The 23,526-nt window shown below is 35.2% G+C and overlaps 1 protein-coding gene across 5 annotated transcripts in view; it reads right to left on the bottom strand.

Annotated features, from left to right (window-relative positions):
* Nucleotides 1-23,526, bottom strand: part of LRRC49 (leucine rich repeat containing 49) — a 204,209-nt gene that overhangs the window by 109,431 nt on the left and 71,252 nt on the right. For all 5 annotated transcript variants that reach the window (XM_023220694.1, XM_023220692.2, XM_023220695.1 and 2 more), the window contains one exon: nt 11,072-11,133. In XM_023220694.1, the coding sequence (XP_023076462.1) occupies nt 11,072-11,133 (62 nt within the window). The remainder of the gene's footprint in view (nt 1-11,071; nt 11,134-23,526) is intronic.

Here is a 23,526-nt window from a genome sequence, read left to right as displayed (position 1 = left end):
AATACAGGAGCACCCAGATTCATAAAGCAAGTCCTTAGAGACTTACAAAGAGACTTAGACTCCCATACAATAATAATGGGAGACTTCAACACTCCACTGTCAACATTAGACAGATCAACGAGACAGAAAGTTAACAAGGATATCCAGGAATTGAACTCATCTCTGCACCAAGCGGACCTAATAGACATCTATAGAACTCTCCACCCCAAGTCAACAGAATATACATTCTTCTCAGCACCACATCACACTTATTCCAAAATTGACCACATAACTGGAAGTAAAGCACTCCTCAGCAAATGTAAAAGAACAGAAATTATAACAAACTGTCTCTCAGAGCACAGTGCAATCAAACTAGAACTCAGGACTAAGAAACTCAATCAAAACCGCTCAACTACATGGAAACTGAACAACCTGCTCCTGAATGACTACTGGGTACATAACGAAATGAAAGCAGAAATAAAGATGTTCTTTGAAACCAATGAGAACAAAGATACAACATACCAGAATCTCTGGGACACATTTAAAGCAGTGTGTAGAGGGAAATTTATAGCACTAAGTGCCCACAAGAGAAAGCAGGAAAGATCTAAAATTGACACTCTAACATCACAATTAAAAAAACTAGAGAGGCAAGAGCAAACACATTCAAAAGCTAGCAGAAGGCAAGAAATAGCTAAGATCAGAGCAGAACTGAAGGAGATAGAGACACAAAAAACCCTCCAAAAAATCAATGAATCCAGGAGTTGGTTTTTTGAAAAGATCAACAAAATTGACAGACCACTAGCAAGGCTAATAAAGAAGAAAAGAGAGAGGAATCAAATAGACGCAATAAAAAATGATAAAGGGGATATCACCACCGACCCCACAGAAATACAAATTACCATCAGAGAATACTATAAACACCTCTACGCAAATCAACTAGAAAATCTAGAAGAAATGGATAATTTCCTGGACACGTACACTCTTCCAAGACTAAACCAGGAAGAAGTTGAATCCCTGAATAGACCAATAGCAGCCTCTGAAATTGAGGCAACAATTAATAGCCTACCCACCAAAAAAAGCCCAGGACCAGATGGATTCACAGATGAATTCTACCAGAGGTACAAGGAGGAGCTGGTACCATTCCTTCTGAAACTATTCCAATCAATAGAAAAAGAGGGAATCCTCCCTAACTCATTTTATGAGGCCAGCATCATCCTGATACCAAAGCCTGGCAGAGACACAACAAAAAAAGAGAATTTTAGACCAATCTCCCTGATGAACATCGATGCAAAAATCCTCAATAAAATACTGGCAAACCGGATTCAGCAGCACATCAAAAAGCTTATCCACCATGATCAAGTGGGCTTCATCCCTGGGATGCAAGGCTGGTTCAACATTCGCAAATCAATAAACGTAATCCAGCATATAAACAGAACCAAAGACAAGAACCACATGATTATCTCAATAGATGCAGAAAAGGCTTTTGACAAAATTCAACAGCCCTTCATGCTAAAAACGCTCAACAAATTCGGTATTGATGGAACGTACCACAAAATAATAAGAGCTATTTATGACAAACCCACAGCTAATATCATACTGAATGGGCAAAAACTGGAAAAATTCCCTTTGAAAACTGGCACAAGACAGGGATGCCCTCTCTCACCACTCCTATTCAACATAGTGTTGGAAGTTCTGGCTAGGGGAATTAGGCAAGAGAAAGAAATAAAGGGTATCCAGTTAGGAAAAGAAGAAGTCAAATTGTCCCTGTTTGCAGATGACATGATTGTATATTTAGAAAACCCCATCATCTCAGCCCAAAATCTTCTTAAGCTGATAAGCAACTTCAGCAAAGTCTCAGGATACAAAATTAATGTGCAAAAATCACAAGCATTCTTATACACCAGTAACAGACAAGCAGAGAGCCAAATCAGGAATGAACTTCCATTCACAATTGCTTCAAAGAGAATAAAATACCTAGGAATCCAACTTACAAGGGATGTAAAGGACCTCTTCAAGGAGAACTACAAACCACTGCTCAGTGAAATCAAAGAGAACACAAACAAATGGAAGAACATACCATGCTCATGGATAGGAAGAATCAATATCATGAAAATGGCCATACTGCCCAAGGTTATTTATAGATTCAATGCCATCCCCATCAAGCTACCAATGAGTTTCTTCACAGAATTGGAAAAAACTGCTTTAAAGTTCATATGGAACCAAAAAAGAGCCCGCATTGCCAAGACAATCCTAAGTCAAAAGGACAAAGCCAGAGGCATCACGCTACCTGACTTCAAACTATACTACAAGGCTACAGTAACCAAAACAGCATGGTACTGGTACCAAAACAGAGATATAGACCAATGGAACAGAACGGAGCCTTCAGAAATAATGCCACACATCTACAACCATCTGATCTTTGACAAACCTGAGAAAAACAAGAAATGGGGAAAGGATTCCCTATTTAATAAATGGTGCTGGGAAAATTGGCTAGCCATAAGTAGAAAGCTGAAACTGGATCCTTTCCTTACTCCTTATACGAAGATTAATTCAAGATGGATTAGAGACTTAAATGTTAGACCTAATACCATAAAAACCCTAGAAGAAAATCTAGGTAGTACCATTCAGGACATAGGCATGGGCAAGGACTTCATGTCTAAAACACCAAAAGCAACGGCAGCAAAAGCCAAAATTGACAAATGGGATCTCATTAAACTAAAGAGCTTCTGCACAGCAAAAGAAACTACCATCAGAGTGAACAGGCAACCTACAGAATGGGAGAAAATTTTTGCAATCTACTCATCTGACAAAGGGCTCATTTCCAGAATCTACAAAGAACTCAAACAAATATACAAGAAAAAAACAAACAACCCCATCAAAAAGTGGGGAAAGGATATGAACAGACATTTCTCAAAAGAAGACATTCATACAGCCAACAGACACATGAAAAAATGCTCATCATCACTGGCCATCAGAGAAATGCAAATCAAAACCACAATGAGATACCATCTCACACCAGTTAGAATGGCAATCATTAAAAAATCAGGAAACAACAGGTGTTGGAGAGGATGTGGAGAAATAGGAACACTTTTACACTGTTGGTGGGATTGTAAACTAGTTCAACCATTATGGAAAACAGTATGGCGATTCCTCAAGGATCTAGAACTAGATGTACCATATGACCCAGCCATCCCACTACTGGGTATATACCCAAAGGATTATAAATTATGCTACTACAAAGACACATGCACACGTATGTTTATTGCGGCACTATTCACAATAGCAAAGACTTGGAATCAACCCAAATGTCCATCAGTGACAGACTGGATTAAGAAAATGTGGCACATATACACCATGGAATACTATGCAGCCATAAAAAAGGATGAGTTTGCGTCCTTTGTAGAGACATGGATGCAGCTGGAAACCATCATTCTTAGCAAATTATCACAAGAAGAGAAAACCAAACACCGCATGTTCTCACTCATAGGTGGGAACTGAACAATGAGCTCACTTGGACTCGGGAAGGGGAACATCACACACTGGGGCCTATCATGGGGAGGGGGGAGGGGGGAGGGATTGCATTGGGGAGTTATACCTGATATAAATGATGAATTGATGGGTGCTGACGAGTTGATGGGTGCAGCACACCAACATGGCACATGTATACATATGTAACAAACCTGCACGTTATGCACATGTACCCTAGAACTTAAAGTATAATTAAAAAAAAAAAAAAAAAAAGAAATGGCCACAGAACTGTACATTCCCACAGGAGGTGAATTTAGCAACATCTAACTAAAACTACATAGGTTTTTTAACTCTTTGATCCCCCAATTTAGCTTCTAAGAATTCACTCTGAGACATGTTTCCAGTAATACAAAAATAGTTACCCAGAAAAAGTTGTATGTGGCATCATTTGTAATGACAATTATTGGGAAAAAAAAAAACTGTGAACCCATACTTAAGATAATGTTTGAATAAATAATGGTAGAGCTCAAAAAAAAAAAATTGAAACATATATTAACGAGGAAAAAAAGTCACTATAACAGTACCAGAGATGACACAAATGTTGGAATTAGTAGATAAGAACTGTAAAACAGCTATTTTTATAGATTTTAAAAATCTATACAATCAGGTAGACATTTTTGCTTCTGACAGAGGGCTATCTTACCTTTGCATCAAATGAGTTAGGAAACAGCTGAAGCAAGGTCTCTAATTTTCTCTCCCAACTTCGAGTTGTCCCGCCTTTCTGGACCAAATCAATGTATTTCTTAAATGTATTTGATTGATGCCTCGTGCCTCCCTAAAATGTATAAAACCAAGCTGCACCCCGACTACCTTGTGCACATGTTCTCGGGACCTCCTGAGGGCTGTGTCATGGGCGATGGCCACTCATATTTGGCTTAGAATAAATCTCTTCAAATATTTTACAGAGTTTGACTCTTTTCATTGACACTACCTCAAATACCTTTTGGAAGTATTTCTATAATATAAGTACAAGAAATGCACTAGGGGAAACTAGTTATATATCTTAAGTTTGTTTCTAAGCGGATTTTGAATTTAATCTACTTATACTTTGTTTCTGAATATTCTTTGAATTTCCATGCCTTTGTAAAACAAAATACAAAGAAAATCATAAAACGTATGTTGGTCTCAATTTATCATACCTGTTTATTTCTGAACCTAGAAACACCACCTAATATGTAATCATGAGTAATTTTAAGGCCCTTGTCTTTAATAATATGCACCAACATTTTTCCTGCAACTTTTAGAACCTTCACATGAATAATATCCAAAGGGACCTTTGGTATATTAGTGTTTTCAAAACTGCTACCTCACTGCCATGAATAGCTATCAGCCTCTTAACTATGTGTGTGTGAACTCAGACTGACACAAGGTATGCAAGCAGCCTGCTCCTAGGCCTTAGTTTAATTTTAGTTCAAGAAGGCTTTTTTTAGAAAACTCTCTCTCTCTCTTACACACACACAAACACACACACACACACCCTTTACAGTAATGAAAATGGAGCCTTACAATTATAGAAGAGTATCTGGAAAATTTCCTGTGAGTTTGCAATCATATATATATTTATAAGTTGGTTGAGAAGGTACAGGTAAAAAACCCTCCAATCAACTCATAATGTCCATTAAAGAAAGGCAACCTTTTAGTAGAAAACAATTACAATTTTGGAAAGATTAATTTCAACAACATTTTATAAAATGGAGTTGGAGAGCATACATGGTATCACTCCCCACTTTACAATGTTATAAATAAAATCCATGAGAGTATCTGTATGTATTTTTGTATTTACAGAATTCATGTTTTAAATGGTTATAGGTGCTGATATAAGGAAGATAATAAAAGAAGGTATGTAATAATAATTTAAAAAGTGACTGCTATCCATTAGATTTTTTTGCTTTTTCTCTGCTTCAAAGTTAATGCAAAAGGAATACAACAAATATAATAGAGGGTCCCCAATTTCCCCATTACCTTGTACATTGGCCCCCTTTTCTTTTCTTTTTTCTTTTTTCTTTTTTTTTATTTTTACTGTCTACTATCCCTGCCCCACGAACTCTGACTCTTCAGTAAATTCCAAGGCTTGCAGAAAAATCGTCCTCAGAAACTATCACTATCATTCTGATGTTTATTGGGACCTCATGCAAGAGGCATGAAAACAGGAAAACCCTCAACAGTGAGGGGTGGTTAAATCCAAAAACTGCTGCTTAAGATAAAATCACAAGGTCACATACTCAATGTTTCAATAGCCTATACAAACTCTGACTCTGTTTCAATCACAGAGTCACCTGGTTTTCAGGGGCCCCCTAAAAATACATCCGAATGAAGCCTTTAACCTCTGTTCCTGTCACTTATATAATTTCAAGATGGCAGTAAACTCTACACGCAATTTAGTAAATTAGAAGATATAAAGCAAATGTATTCTGTTCATTTTAAATGCTAGCTTAAAGCAAATAAACTTATAAAATTTACAACTGTGCAAAATGCTGTAAAGATGTGTATGGCACATAAAGAAATTGATTTCTAATGCTCATTTACCTCTACAGAAACATTAATAGAATAATCTTACAAGTGTAAATGGCAGTAATGCTGGTTCCCTTAAATCAGAAGAAAATCTCCAATGTCTTCAATCATACTGCCACTTGACAAGAGTACGTGGTGTTAACATCCTGCCTATATAGTCAATAATCTGTCTAGCATGAGATCAACAATACATATGAACTAATAGAAATAAGAAGTCATTTTGACTATAATACAAAAATAAAACAATAAAACAAAATAAAAATTAACTAAACTGAGTAATCCTTAACTTGTGTAAAAAAATTAAAATAAGACTTTATATTAGAGTATAAAGCATTACAACCAGAATACAATCATCTATAACAAATTGAATGTCCTAAGAACAATGAGGAAAATAAAGTTGGTTCATTTTAAACATATTTCTATTTTATAACATTTTAGAATAATTTTTGCTTTTGATCTCTAAAAGGAAAAACAGCACTTTAATAAAGTAGTATTGATATAAGATACAATGAAAAACTATAGAAAAATTATTTTAGTATAAATGCTATGTTTCAAATAAAATAAATTTCAACCCAATAATTACATCAGCCCTGAGGATGGTCAAACAAATTGATCTTACCTCAACGTCTATTTTTCTGAAGTGGTAGAACATATCTGTCATTAGTTGTGAATATCTCTTTTCACCTATTTTCTGACTGAAAGAATTCAAAAGCTGTAGCTAGGCTTTACAGTCAGACCTACTAATGCACTACATGCCACCTTACCATACTCGCAGGGGTTTACTCACAAAGAAGGAATAAAGCAGCATGGATGAAAACAAATGCCCCTATTTTTAAATCTTGTTTTTGTGCCCATTACATTATGCCCATCACATTTAGAAAAATGCAATTAAATGTTTGTCTGAAGGTGAATCACACGTCAACCACTTGGTAAACCCCTCAAGAGGAGTAAACCCCTCAAAGTAGATAAATGGATACTGATAATGAAATTTCCTTGACAAGCAAGTAGTCATTTCTCAAATTTAAAACTTAGCAGATGGTCAGAAAATATCCGTCAATAGTTGATTTCCTCTGTTTAACTCAGTAAGAAGATTTGCATATCATTGGTTATCTGCCCACAAAGGAAAAGTAAAGGCATTCTAACAGTATGCTGCATACTAGAACTAAGGGAAATGAATTTCCGTCAAGCCAAAATAACATAAGTGACATTTGCAATCCTGGAAGGTACAGGAGTAAAATCTTATATCTCATCTACAGGAATACTATCTAACAACTTGAGCTCATAAAAAATATCCATATATTCTGAAGGTCAGTGAAATAATTTCCTCCTTAAAATATCAACCAGTACTAAATTAGACACCTGCAGGGCAGTTTAAGTTTTCCTAAATAGAAATAGATTCTTTTCTAGAAATATAATTGATATAGGGTGATTTATCAAGTTGAAATATAGCTTAAGAAAAATGCAAAGAGAATGATTTCCTGATAAAGGTAAATTTATAAACCATTTTCAGTAAAATTTTGAAAATAGCCTAGAGGATTATCTTGACTTGGAGAATAGTGAAGAAGGAAAAGTCACACCCCAAAGCGTGTGCTTCAGTGACCTTTAACCATACCATGTGTACTAACAAAGGTCATTAGAGAACTTAAAACAGCATTCCTTCCTCAAAAAAAAAAAAAAAAAAAAGAGAGAAAGAAACCTAGTTTAAAATTTTCAGTGACATCACAAAGAAAGAGCTGAGTCCAAACAACATTGTCTTACTAAAGTAAGAAAAGAGGTATGAGAGGTCACCCTGGCAGAGAAGAGTATTTTATCAGTGACATAGGTTAGAAATTCCGGTACAAGGTGACAATAAAAAACAACACTATTTTTGTCAGTTTTGTTGTTTTTAAATGCCTTACAGACAATGAACCTCCTTAATGTCTGTATCCTGGGGCACACCACACCCACCACCCTACCCCTGATACACCCCACTGCATAAATAAAAAGGTTTAGTTTCTCTAGAAATTACAGGCAAGATCCTTACTGACAAATCAGTAAACTAACCTGGAATCCCAAAACAACTGCCAAGAGAACTTTGATTTGCTTATGGCTTTAAACCTCACAGGTCCACGCATTAAACACAGACTAAATGACCTAGTAATAACATAAAAAAGGACATACCAGAGTTCTTAGATCACACAGACAACTATTTCTGTTTGAGGAATTAAATTCCCCTTATAAATCTTTTTTTTTTTTGAGACAGAGTCTAGCTCTGTTGCCCAGGCTGGAGTGCAGTGGCGCGATCTCGGCTCACTGCAACCTCCGCCTCCCGGGTTCACGTCATTCTCCTGCCTCAGCCTCCCAAGTAGCTGAGACTACAGGCGCCCGCCACCACGCCCAGCTAATTTTCTTATTGTATTTTTAGTAGAGACGGGGTTTCACCCTGTTAGCCAGGATAGTCTCGATCTCCTGATCTCGTGATCCGCCCGCCTTGGCCTCCCAAAGTGCTGGGATTACAGGTATGAGCCACCGTGCCCAGCCTCTCCTTATAAATCTTTTAAATACAGCTAGTAACACCTGTACTAAGAACACATACATGCTAGATGCTGAAGAGGCTGTAGTGAGCAGTATAGACATATTCTTCTGCCTTTGTCAAGCTTACAGTCTAACAGAAGGGACAATATAAAATAAAAGTACAATAAACTCTAACACTGCAATAATAGTGGAAATATAGGAAGCTATAAATGCATGTAGCAAGATCTCACAGAATTTTTCAAATTTCTTCATCTAACCCATAGTGAGAAACATATTTACATTGTAACCCAGTTTCCACATTGTCTATAGTAAAATAACATACATACATATGCACACATAGACATACCCATATATAATTAAGACTGGAAAATTTTTATGAAACAGTGTATGCTCTTAAAATGTGTGACAAATTCTGATATTTTCCATTCCATTTTAATTTACTTGGTTTTAAACCACTAAATTGATCTTAGGATCCCTATATGGGTTTTGACCTGAAGTTAAAAAACACAGACCATTGGTATTTTTAAGTCAGCTGCGTTTTTAAAATAAAGGTACAAATTCCTGAGCCCTACTTAAACTACTGAATTAGGGTCCATGAGAGATAGGTCCCAGAAAGCTGGGACTGTAAAACCTGGCAACTCTATTGTGCCAGGATATAGAAGAACAATTGTGCCTTGAATATATACTGTAGCTCTCACTACAGGTTATCTGACAGCCCAGCTATCTGAGATATCTATATCTTGAGTAAAGTTCACAGAAATGTTTTCAAAGTTGCTCTCTCTGATTTTTCCCTCCTCAGATCTAATATATTCACTATACCACCTCCTGGACCACAAGCATCAACAAAAACAGAGCAGGAAATGCACTATGCCTCAAAAGCAGATCTGCTGGAAATACTAGATGAAGGTATACTGTGAAAGCTATATAAAAACACAGAGAAAGCAATTACAGAGAGAATAAAAGCCTCAAAATTGTTGGCTCACTTCTATCTTTATTTTCTTGAGAAATCACACTTTTTAAAGAAAGTTATAAATATTAATCTCATTAATCTTAACTTTATTTTGCTGGGTGAGTGGAACTCCTTTCCAGGTTGGGAAGAAAGTTTTCCAGATACAGGCAACCAACACCAACTTCCTACAGAGCTAGGCATTTAGGAGTTCAGAAATTCAGATATCCTGGCGACCTGGGAACATCATAACCCCTATATAACCAAATTTACATCTCTCTTTAAATTACTCCCCATAAACAAGAAGCAAAAGAAGTAATGAGTTCCGTCACAGGTGGGGGGAATCTATAAGTTTGCAGTATCTTAAACAGAGAATATTTCACATATTGTAAAAATGAGAGACTATCTCTTCTCCAAAGAGTTGTTCATGATTTTTAGGAAGAAATTTCCTTAAAAAAAATGAGTGACCCTTCTATTGCCATTGAAAAGAAATTCTACCTCTCCAACAAGACAGAATGGCACCTGGAATGTCACATTCAAAATACACTAAGAAGAATATGAAAAGTCTATCAAAAAAACTTTAATATTTTTTTCCCACAGAAGAGAAAAAAGAGAAAGAGTAACAGTATTTTCTTTAAAATAATGTCTATTTGCAAAGCTCACTGTCTTTAGATAATTTCTATCTTTTAGAGACATAGTACAGGATGATTGGGTTAAAACAAGTGTGATGGCAGACATGCAAAAAACATGCCAACAGACAACACACAAAAATTAAACTGGTTTTTAATACAGAAGCTTAGACCTGGAGTTCAGAAAAAGATACGCTCTAAATCTTTTTATATATATTTTTTATCCTCTTATAAAAGCAGATTCAAAGAACAGCCTTAAAGTGAAACTAAAGAACGGGGGGCATTAAAAAGCCCAGTTCAAACTAAGTGGCTCCTGGGAAGGAGGAGAAGGAAAGAATTAGAGAAAAAGTAGGGGCCCTTTTGCATTGAAAAATCTTACTGTATGTCTCAGCTCCAATTCTAAATGAGACATCATCACAATATAAAGGATAATATGCTTAAATCGTTAGAAAACTAAATGTATACATTTCTATATTCTAATCCACTGTCTCTTAGCAGCATTAATTTTAAGTAGAGATACTAAGCTAGAAGGCAGTTTGGCCTAATTAGCAAGTGGCTCAGTGACAAATATAGCCTGCTGTATTAAAATTGCTTAGTAGCTATACAAATTGCAGCTGATAATTTATGAAAGAAATTCTAATTCAACTGACCAGTGCTGTGAATGTCAAACAAAGGACAGCAAAATATATGTTGAAATTTCCATGTACTCATGTTTCACAAAAGGACAACTCTAAAGCATAATTAAATTAAAAGCACACGCTATATTAATTTCATCATCTTAGTATTACAGGCAAGAATACACACAAGAGCTTTGCTTTTCCACAGAGAACTTTGTCTTATCATTTTCTAATTTAAAATCTTCCATGCTAGTAAAATTCTCCAAGGTATTTCCAATCTTAATCTAAAGCGCTAGAATCCATACAATCAAGTTATAATAAATGACAACTTGAGAGTTTCCACTTACCTAGATATATTGTTGAAGCTGAGAAAGAGATGTTGGAGGCAGGGCAAATTATCCACATCTCTCTGGAAGAAAACAGAAAGCAAAAATTAATCAGATGAAAGAAAAAAATACTATAAATATCTTCTTGCTAAGCTATTGAAATATATAATCATTTCTATTTACTGCAACATTGCTACCTCACTGATTTCTACTGGTCAGTGAGCTCCATTCTCCTCCACTGCAGATTAAATGGCAGGGTTTCAGTACATCCGCAGAACAAGCTGCACCACTCACAAGGTAAAAAGCACTGAGGAGACAGGGAGAGATGCTGCCGCTAGCCTCTTTAAGCATGCTTTTGGGAAAGATGCCAAAATGCTACTTCAGCATTTCAACTGTAGCACAAATACAGTATGATCAAACATTTGTTAAAAAATCACTGTTAAAAAGAAGCCATTCAAAAGCCTTAACATTTAAATTTATACAGTTAGCCTTCTAAACAATAGTGAGAATTTTAAAGCTATTTAACTCACTATTCTGAAAACCTTGGAAATAAACCATCAGTTACAAATGAACCAATACACTAATGATTCCCCCATAAAACTAAAAGCAAATCATGGTAAGTGTCACTGAAGGGCACTGTAAGGGCAATTTCTCATCTAAGCTCATATCAGAGGTTCTTACAATAGGAAATCTACCCTGTTACATTTATGTACACCACTCCAAAAACACACCACTACTGTTTAAATACAGTTAACCTTAACAAATCTTGAATTATTTAGGACCAAATTATTAAAAACAAACAAACAAAAAATAAAGTAAAAGCTACCTAATCATGAAAAGACATAAAACTTCTGAAAAGATTTATATATAACGGAGTAACAGAATCTTACAGAAACTTTGTAATTACCAAGTCTACAACCTTATTATTCGCCTAGAAAAGTGACCAGTTGAGGTTATTGCAGGGGGAGAATAAGGGTATGGTGGGAAGGTGGCCCAGGAGTACATACAGTCAGTCCCTAGAGGCTAAGACAGGGAAAGATTTCAGTTATCCTGACTTTCAGTGCTCTGCTCCTTAAAGTATCATATACTGCCATGTCTCATATGAAATGTTTTTCAAGGGCAGCATCATTTGCAGTAATTCTCAGTTATATTAATTTGAATAATACAAAAATAAGTATATTTGACATGTTATTGTGACCAATATCAAACCTAAATCAAAACTTGTTTTACTGTTTCCATAAATCATTGTCTTTCTTCCTCCCCCTCCTTTTCTTCCCTCCATTTGAAAACTACCATTTCTAAGACCTGAGTAAGAGTTTAGGCAAGTGCATTACAATTATTGACAAACCTAGCTTTTCCCAAAATGCTGTATTTTTTTGTTATTAAAAGAAAATATAAAAGTGATAGAATTAGGACAGAACCACTTTTTAATGGTTTTTCAGAGAGCAAAGGAAAAATGAACCTGCCTTGTTTTTCTACCTTCCGTATGTACTATTCTCCAAACTTCTCTCAACCCTTTAGATCCTAAGCAGTGTAAAATCAATACAACAGTCCATGATCAAAACACTGGCTATGTATACCATTCGTTTGACATTATCATTCTCAGGCCCACTCCCACAAAACCTATTCTGCAGATGTGAGATAATGATTTTTAGAGCTTTTCATGGCCAAGGAGTAAGTCTGTGGAAACAGGAGGGCAGCCAAATTTCCCTCAGTAGGTGATATACTTCAAATGTTGGCAAACTTTTAAAATCATCTCTTTCAGCTAATTCCCTCTGATATTCCCACAAATGGAAGAGGAGTAATAGACTAGTGATATAGGGCTCATTTCACTCCAGGGCCCTAGTTTCCAAAGGAAATGGCAGCCTACTGTCTATCTGGTCTCTAGAAACATGAAGTCACAGCCAGACTGAAAACCCTCTCTGTAATCCTGGGGAAATCTCTTCTCCCAAATTCTTCCTGGAATCTACCTGATATATTTCTAGGCACAATCATTGTTACTGGCACTCAACCTGGGGAAACGGAGAGGCAGCAGCTTTTTAAAATACATTTTAAATCCTTTGAATCAAGGCATCTCATTTAAAAAATACATTTGTCCCTTTGAGCTCCAGCATGCCATCTTCAGAGATTATAAACACCTTCTAAGACATAACTTTTGTCAATTAAAATATAAAACTCAAATTCCATCAGGATATAATTTGTGAAAAAAGTTTTTTAAGTTTGATAACATTATAATATAATTATTTAATCTTTGTTTATGAGATAAAATTTTACAAGTCTTTATCAAATTTTCCAAATCATTAAATGTCATTGCCTAGTAGAGTTATCAAAAATATAAAAATATTCACAAGTTGAAACATTAAAATACAGAATTCAATTCTATATATCCTCATAATCACTTATATACATAGCTTTCCAGAACTTTAAAAAGCAAATAATTACCCACAATCATTTTTTGTTGTTCCAAATTCATTTCTGTAAGAAAACATTAATTTTCTCCAAATTTTTAGCAATTCTGTGATATACTTTTGTAACGAAATTCTAGCATTATAACAGACAAAAAGAAAACACCATATTTACCATATCAATTATGTATGCATTATTTACAGAAGAAAGACCTGTTAAAAACTACTAGGGGATGGCTCCTCTAATATGAGAGAGTAAACAAAAGATGGGATATATATAAGATAGAGGGAGTACAATTCGTCATCCAGGAGAGGCAAAGAGAAATCCAACAATGAAATCTGTATAGCAGGGCTAAATGCAAACAGGCCACATTTGACAGAGGACAGGAGGCTCTAGAAGGGTATCTCCAAGAGGTAAAAATGAAACATAGATCACCTGAAGTCTTTGCCCATACAGAGAGGAATTTTAGGGTTCTGTTGAAGAGTTTGGACATTAATTAATGATAGTTAAGCCCTAAATTGAGACAGTTATTAATCTCAGGGAAAACAAAAGTTTAACATCATGGTCCAAGACTCATTTTGAAAACCTCACCTTGCTTTGTCAACCATCCTAATCTATTCTATCATAAATGTATCCATTTTCATTAAGCTCCTGCACTGAAAGACCTATCCTAAACCAGAACCCCAAGAAATTTCAAACTAAATCTCCTGTCTTTGCCTTTGAAGATACAGCCAAGGCTATGTCAAGGCAGTGTGCTTTTACTTGCCAGTAATAAATTCTCCTTTGCTTTATCAACTAGTCATTCTGGTGGTACTCTGCAGGAGCCAGCACTCAATCTGCTTACCTAAAAATTATTTTGGAATGACAGGGAAAGTGGAAATGGGGGTTAGGAATAATGTAAGAAAGCTAAATTCTCAACTCTTTAAGGAAAAGTATTTATTTTACTGTCAAGCATTAAATACCCCTAACATTTCTTTTCTGGAGGTAACTATTTCAGCATCAGAGAAACTATAACAAAGCAGCCAGAATGTTAACATACCTAAGATGAGAGGGAAAAAATGAAATAAAATGTTTACATGTAGGGGAATATTTATAGTTCATCTGTTATTAATTTCTTCATTATCTTAAATGTATTACTTTTAATAGAACATAATACTGAAAATAATATTCAAAACTTGTTTGAAGTAAAATTAAAAACTATTTCATGTATTTGGAAAATATAATCCTTTGAAAAATAGACAAAATTATTTACCACAAGATTATCTGAGAGGATTATAATTTTTTATTTTTCAAAAGAATACTGACTTGTTTTCTGAGAAAAATGCTTGTCCTACTCTGCTCAGGCACTGTTGTCCATATCCCTAAACTGCGTAAAAGAACTAAATGGCCAGGTGCGGTGGCTCGCATCTGTAATCCCAGCACTTTGGGAGGCTGAGGCAGGTGAATCACCTGAGGTTAAGGATTTTGAGACCAACCTGACCAATATGGGAAACCCCATCTCTACTAAAAATACAAAAATTAGCCAGGCATGGTGGCGTGTGCCTGTAGTCCCAGCTACTCAGGAGGCCGAGACAGGAGAATTATTTGAACCCGGGAGGCAGAGGTTGCAGTTAGTTGAGATCGTGCCTCTGTACTCCAGCCTGGGCGACAGAGCAAGACACCATCTCAAAAAAAAAAAAAAAAAAAAAAAGAATTAAATGATTCAGCAATCTGACCACGTGGGGAACATCTATCACTGGAGCTATTTTTAGAGCAGCTTCCTCTAGAGGAATAAGGAAGAAGAAAGGTGAACAGATAAGGATTTTGACATGTACCATGTAGGGCAAAGATGACTATAATAAAATCACAGCTACCCTCATTTTTACTATGTAGGCTTTCATATGAAACAAGTTAGAGTAAAAATATACAGGGGTAATTATTCTAACTTTGAGAGCTGTAAACAGATCCATTCACAAAGCATCAAACAAGCTTGGAAACAAAAAAACAACAAAGTATTCCTTTTTAAAAGAAGACTTATTAAATTATTTCCAAAATAATTACTTGCTTCACCCATCACTTTGTGACACAGACACATATTATATGAGGACTAATAATAGTTGCAAGCCATCATATGAAAACTCTAATCATATATATAAAGCCAATGAAAAAAGTCCATTACTTGGCTCTGTTATCCAAAGGCATTAATGTGCTTATCCAGTTTTTGTGCTTGTTTACTACCCATTACACAGCAATAGAAATCAGTCAATTCAGCTACATCTTACTCTTCCAGTCTGATTTTCTTCTACACACTGTTTTAATACCCCAGAGCAAAAACTGAAAGGGAACTTAAAACCAGACCAGTAAGAAGGTACTGATATGCTGACTAATTAGGGAAATGTCCAGTCTTTATAATCTAGGAGAGCTAGATTTAACAGCTTTGAGGAAATCAACAAAAAGCTTCAATTTTATAGCCACAGGCCTTCCCTCACTGGAATTTAAAGTTCAAATTTACATCACAAACATCATCTAAAAAGACCCCTCATAAAAAACGGTACCTGGTATTCATGACCCTAACACTCCTGGCAAAATTGTCTGGAAAGACACGAATTCAACTCAGGCTTTGCAACATCCTGACTATTCCAAACTACTAAACTATAAAGAAAAAATTACCATGAGTAACAGTCAGTAGAACTTTCAGGCAACAGATGTGGAAATGCCAAAAAATTAAGAAAATATAGTAACTTGATAAAGACTATGGAATATTTATTTTTAAATTTATAAGAGCAATGAAAGAAATGAAAAACAAGAAAAAATAAGGTACATATATGCCTTGTTTAATCATGCTTTGCCGATATTGTGCTTTTCTAAAATTTTACACATTGAAGGTTTGTGGCAATCCTGTATCAACCAAGTCTATCAGTGCCATTTTTCCAATAGCATGTGCTCACTTCACATGTCACATTTTGGTAGTTCTCACAATATTTCAAGTTTTATTATTATTAAATTAGTTATGATTATCCATGATCAGTGATCTATGATATTACTATTGTAATTGTTTCGGGGCACTACAAACCGTGCCCATAGAAGGTGGCAAACTTAATCAACAAATGTGTCTTCTGACTGCTCCACTCACTGGCACTTCCCCCATGTCTCTCCCTCTCCTTGGGCCTACCTTTGCCTTGAGGCACAACAATATTAAAACTAGGCCAATTAATAACCTCTACAATAGTCTCTAAGTGTTCAAGTGATAAAACGAGTCACAAGTCTCTCACTTTAAATCAAAAGCTAGAAATGGTTAAGCTTAGTGAGAAAGGCATGTCGAAAGCTGAGATAGGCTGAAAACCAGGCCTCTTTAGCCAGTTAGCCAAGTTGTGAATGCAAAGGAAAAGTTCTTGGAGAAAATCGAAAGTGCTACTCTAGTGGAACACACAACTAATAAATAAAAACAACAGGAAGAAAGTTTGAATGGTCTGGAAGGATCAAACCAGCAACAATATTCTCTTAAGCCAAAGCCTAATCCAGAACAAGGCCTTAACTCTCAACAATTCTAAAAAGGCTGAGAGAGATGAGGAAGCTGCAGAAGAAAAGCTGGAAGCTAGCAACGGTTGGTTCATGAGGTTTAAGGACAGAAATCATCTCAATAACATAAAAGGGCAAGGTGAAGTAGCAGCAAGTGCTGATGTCAAAGTTGCAGCAAGTTACCTAGAAGATCCAGCTAAGATAACTGATGAAGGTGGCTACCCTAAACAACAGATTTTCAATACAGATGAAATAGCCTTCTATTGGAAGAAGATGCCATCTAGGACTTTCATAGATGGAGAGGCAAAGTCAGTAACTAACTTCAAAGCTTCAAAAGACATGCTGACTCTCTCGTTAGGAGCTAACAAAGTTGTTGACATTAAGATGAAGCCAATGATCCATTGCAAAAATACTATGGCCCTTAAGAAATGTGCTAAATCTACTGTGCTTGTGCTCTGTAAACAGAACAACAAAGTTGTATGCTGATGACAGTATTTCTGTCTGCAGCATGGTTTACTGAATATTTTAAGCCCACCACTGAGATCTGCTCAGGAAAAAATTTTCCTTTCAAAATATTACTGCTCATTAACAAAGCACCTGGTCACCCAAGAGCCCTGATGGATATACAAGGAGATTAATATTGTTTTCATACCTGCTAACACAACATCCATTCTGCAGTCCATGGAGCAAGGAGTAATATCAACTTTCAAGGATTATTATTTAAGATATACATTTCATAACGCTTTAGCTGCCTTAAATAATGATTCCTCTACTGGATCTGGGCAAAGTAGATTGAAAACTTTCCAGAAAGAATTGACCATTCTAGATGCCATGAAGAACATTCATGATTCATGGGAGGAGGTTAAAATATCAACAGTAACAGGAGTTTGGAAGAAGTTGATCCCAACCCTCATGGATGACTTTGAGGGGTTCAAGACTTCAGTGGAGGAAGGAACTGCATGCAGATGTGGTAGAACGGGCGAAAGAACTAGAACTGAAAGTGGAGCCTAAAGATGTGACTGAATCGCTGCAATCTCATGACCAAACTTGAATAGATGAAGAGTCACTTCTTATGGATGAGGAAAGAAAATCGTTTCTTAAGATGGAAACTGCTCCTAGTGAAAAGATGCTATGAACATTGCTGAAATGACAACAAACAATTTAGAATATCACATTAACTTAGTTGATAAAGCACCAGCAGAGTTTGAGAGGATGGATTTCAATTCCAAAAGAAGTCTTACTGTAAGTAAAATGCTATCAGACAGTATCTCATGCTACAGAGAAATCTTTCATGAAAAGAAGGGTCAATGAGGCAAACTTCATTGTTGTCTGATTTTTACGCCACAGTCATCCCAACCTTCAGCAACCAACACCTTGATCTGTCAGCAGCCATTAACATCACGGCAAGACCCTCCCTCCACCACAAAAAGATTACAACTTGCTGAAAGATCAGATGATCATTAGTACTTTTTAGTACTAAAATATTTTTGAATTAAGGTATGTACATTGTTTTTAAAGACATAATGCTATAGCACATTTAATAGACTACAGTATAGAGTAAACATAACTTTTATATGCACTGGGAAACTAAAAACTTCATATAACTCACTTTATTCCTACATTTGCTTTATTGTGGTGGTCTGGAACCGAACCCATAGTATCTCTAAGGTATGCCTACATTAGAAATAAAGAAATCTGGGCATTTATTTAAAAAATTCATGTAGAACTTCTACAAAGAAAAAACTATGATCATTTTTAAAAACTCAATGGATCGACTAAAAATCAAATTAGACAACTTGAGGATAAAGTCAGTGAATTCAAAGGTAGAACCAGATAAGTGATAAGAATGAAGAAACGAAGCAGAGAGAAATAAGAATGATGAAAATTATAGAGAGATTAGGAAACAAAGAATAGAATGAAAAAGTCCATACTATATCTAGTAGGTGTTTAAGAAGTAGAACGAGAAAAAATGGAAGTGCAATATTTGAAAATATAAAGACTCAGAATGTTCCCATAATAAATGAAAGATATGTGCCAGGTGCGGGGGGCTCATGACTGTAATCCCAACACTTTGGGAGGCTGAGGCAGGTGGATCATTTGAGATCAGGAGTTCGAGCCCAACCTGACCAACATGGTGAAACCCCATTTCTACTAAAAATATAAAATTAGCCGGGCATGGTGGTGCACATCTGTAATCCCAGCTACTCGGGAGGCTGAGGCAGGAGAATGGCTTGAACCCGGGAGGTGGAGCTTGCAGTGAGCCAAGATCACACCCTTGTACTCCAGCACAGGCAACAAGAGTGAAACTCTGTTTCAAAAAGAATAAATAAATAAAAGAAAATAAATAAATAGATAAATAAATGTTACAAATCTGCAGATTTAGGAAACACAAATATTAGGTATGCTAATAAAATTACCACATTTTATTAAATCTAACATTATCTTACAACTATTTTATTCAGCCCTTGGGGAAAATATAATTAACTTATAGTAGAATAATATATCACTTAAAATTTGTATTTATTACTGAAAAACTCTTTTAGATTTACTTAACCAGATTTTTTTTTACTGAATATCATTTTTATGCATACATAAAAAGTAGGTTACACAAAATAAAGTTGAACTTCTAAAATATCTCCACTTACTATATAGATGTGGTAGAAAGGGCAAAAGAACTAGAACTAAAAGTGGAGCCTAAAGATGTGATTGGATCTGGTATATAGTAAGTAGACAAATAGATGGAACAGAATAGAGGGTCCAGAAAAAAGATCCATTTGATTAGTACTAGATTTCAACAAAGACAACAACAACTTAATTCAGTGGGGAAAGCAAGTTTTCTTAAATAAAAGGTAATGAAGAAAATAGATATTCCCACGTGGGAAAAATGAACTATAATCCCCTACCTCACAGCATACACAAACTTAATTAAAAATGGATTACAGGCTGGGCATGGTGGTTCATGCCTGTAAACTCTGACACTGTAAGAGGCCAAGATGGGAGGATCACTTGAGCCCAGGTGTTCGAGACCAGCCTAGGCAACATGACAAGACCCCATCTCTACAAAAAATTTAAAAATTAGCCAGGTGTGGTGGCCTGTGCCTGTAGTCCCAGCTACACGGAAGGCTGAGGTGGGAGGATTGCTTCAGCCCAGGAGGTCAAGGCTGCAGTGTGCTATGTTCGAGCCACTGCACTCCAACCTGGGCAACAGAGTGAAATTCTGTCTCAAATAAATAAACAAACAAATGAAAATAAAAATGAATCACATACCTAAATAGAAAGGTAACTGTAAACCTTCTGGAGGAAAATGTAGATGAACATAGTCATGATATTGGGATAGGCAAAGATTTCTCAGACTGGACACAAAAGATAAAAACAACTAAAAACAATAAATTGATAAACTGAGCTTCACTAAAATTAGAAGTTTCTACACATCAAAAACACTGTTAAGAGAGTAAAAAGGCAAGCCATGGAGAAAATACACTCTCTCTCTCTACATGTATACATCTCAAACAAAGGACCTGAATCTAGAATGATAAAAAACCTAATTTTTTCAAACAGGTAACAAATTTGAACTGATACTTCATAAAAGATGAAAAGATGCTTGAAAAGATGTACAGCATCATTAGTTATAAAGAAAATGCAAATTAAAAGAACAATGAGAATCATAGAGTTGCTGAAATTATAAAGACTGACAAACTTTGGCAAGGATATTGAGCAATGAGAACTCTCTATTGCTACTGGGAGTATAAAATGGTATAATCACTTCATAAAACTGGTAATTTCAAATAAATTTAGACACCCACCTACCCTATGGCTCAGTAATAACACTCTTACATATTTACCTAAGAGAAATGAGAGTATTTGTCCACCAAAATATATATGTAAATTTAAAACTATGGCCATGTTTGGTGACTCATGCCTGTAATTCCAGCACTTTGGGAGACTAAGGCAGGAGGATCAGTTGAGCCCAGAAGTTCAAAACGAGCCTGGGCAACATAATGAGAACCTACCTCTAAATAAATAAATAATTTTTTTAAAGTGCAAGAATATCCACAGCAGCTTTATTTGTAAGAGTCAAAAATTGGAAATAACCAATGTGTCTGTGAACAGAAAAATGAATAAGCAAATTGTATGATATTTCTACAATGGAATACAGCTCAGTAATTTTTTAAACTACTGTTATGCACAACAAAATGGATGAATATCAAGACATTATGTTGAATATACAAAAGAGTACATAATCTTTATATATGTGCTTTTCAAAAACAGGCAAAATTAATCCACAGGGATAGAAGTCAGAATATCTGTGGGGCAGGGGAGGGTACTGACTAGAAAGAGGCACAAGGGAACTTTTTGAGGTGATAGAAATATTTTATATTTTGATCTGAGTGACAGTCACATGCAATTACTCAGATTAAACAGAAGTTATTGAACTGTACAGTTGATTGTGTATTTTATTGTATCTAAATTATCCCTCAATAAAGTACAGAGGAAAAGTCTTCATATTTGGATTTAAACTTCTCAATCACTTTTCAACTAATAATGTCCATGCTTTTCACACAATATTGTCTTCTATGCCATTAAGAACATGGATGATGCAGTATATCCTAAAAGTGTCTTCCATTATTGTCTACGGGATTTTCTTCCAAATACTGATACCCATTCTATATGTTTTGATTTTGTAAGATAAGGAAAGCACCAACATGAATTGTTCACACAGCTTCTTGTTATTTTGAAATTTCTTTCATCTATTCCAAGGGGTTTCCTCAATTCAATTTATTCTGCCTTCAGTTGCACTGCTTGATACATGATAGGCAATCTCTCTGAATCTATCTCAGTAACAAATGTAATACAGCTTCAACAATACATGGCTATCTTCCTTTTAAAGTATTTGATTGTTAATTAGCAAGAGAAGGTAGAATTGGGGCCATTCTTCCAATGAAAAATAATTTTTCTCATTAATATTAAACTTAATGTCTTTGCTGCTCCATTTCCATAGCTTTTTGAATAGAATGTTTCATTTCAATGCCAAATCATGGTGTCATATTTTAAAATGCATTTTGAACAGTGACAAAACTCAAAACATATAGTACCAACAACTGAAATGACAATAGTATAAACAGCTATAACCAAGTCCACATATATTTAAGCAATGAAATTGCTGTAGCCTGTATAACACTGATTTAAGCATGCTATAGATTGTAAGACATATCTAGATTTCAGAGTTGTTGGAATATAGAAAATGTCTGTTTCAAATTAATAAAATAAGATAGTTTCACACCTAAACATATCAGAGTAAATCTGAAGGACTTCAAAAAGAAATCTTACAATCTTAAAGGCAACCAGAGGAAGGAAAAGAAGATACCCTACACACACACACAAATGATAGTAGACATTTTAATGACAATAACAGAAACTCAAAGACAATGGAATATGATATTCAAACATCTGGGAAAAAATAACTGTCAATCAAGTCAAATCATCAATCATGAATAAAAGCAAAATAAACTCATTTTTTAATAAACAAAAACCGAGAGACTTCAGAGTTATCTTAAAGAAACTTTTTCTAAATGACATATTTTGGGAAGAAGGATAGACAGAGATGCAGAAAGGAGTGGTGAACCCAAACAAGCATGTGAGTGAATCCAAATAAGCACTGACTGGAAACAATAGCAATTAAAATGTCTAATTTGGGGGGTAAAAGAATAAAAAGAAAATACTAGGCAACAAAAACATGTAAAATGGAAAGGTTACTGTATTAAATGATTCTAAGGTCCTTATCTGATAAGAGGGTAGAGATGTATATTAACTCTGTGATTTAAGTGAAGTGTATATTTTAAAATGCTAAGAGTAACCATTAAAGTGAATGAGAAAGAACAGAGAAAACACCATCAACCCAAAATAAGACAGAAGAAAATAAAAACATAGGGAAAACATAACAAGTAAGAAGCATGAAATAACATCAAAGTAAAAAATCTAAATATATCATAATTAGTAATCATAATTAGTATAATAGACTAAAGTCTCTGGTTATGACAGATTCTCAGATTATACGTTTAAAAAGGAGGCTATGCATTCTTTATAAGAAAAAGGTTGGAAGTTAAAGAATACATACTTGATATACACTGGAAAAAAACTCAGCATCTTTTCTCTGATATTCCTGCCATATTCTTCACAAATGTCAACGTCATAAAATACATAAAAAGACTCTTCCAGATTAAAGAAGACTAAGGAGATATAACAACTGAATGCAATGCATGTCTTGTATTTTCTTTTGCTATAAAGGACATTATTGGGACAAATGGCAAAAGCCAAATGAGGTCTATAGATTAGATAAATGGCATCATATCAATGTTAATTTCCTGAGTTTGATAGTGGTACTATTGTTATAAGACAATTTCTTGTTTTTAGGAAATACATACAGAAGTATGTGGCAATAAAGAGGCATTATGCCAGCAACTTACTCTTAAATGGTTGAAAAAAAGTATATATTAACTGATATACAGATAAGGAAGAAGGGAGAAAGTAAGCAAGAGAGAAGATAAAGCAGATGTAGCAAAATGTTATCATTT

This window comes from Piliocolobus tephrosceles, chromosome 6 (genome assembly GCF_002776525.5).
Source record: "Piliocolobus tephrosceles isolate RC106 chromosome 6, ASM277652v3, whole genome shotgun sequence".
NCBI classification, from domain to species: domain Eukaryota; kingdom Metazoa; phylum Chordata; class Mammalia; order Primates; family Cercopithecidae; genus Piliocolobus; species Piliocolobus tephrosceles.
This window is presented reverse-complemented; position numbering and strand designations above follow the sequence as displayed.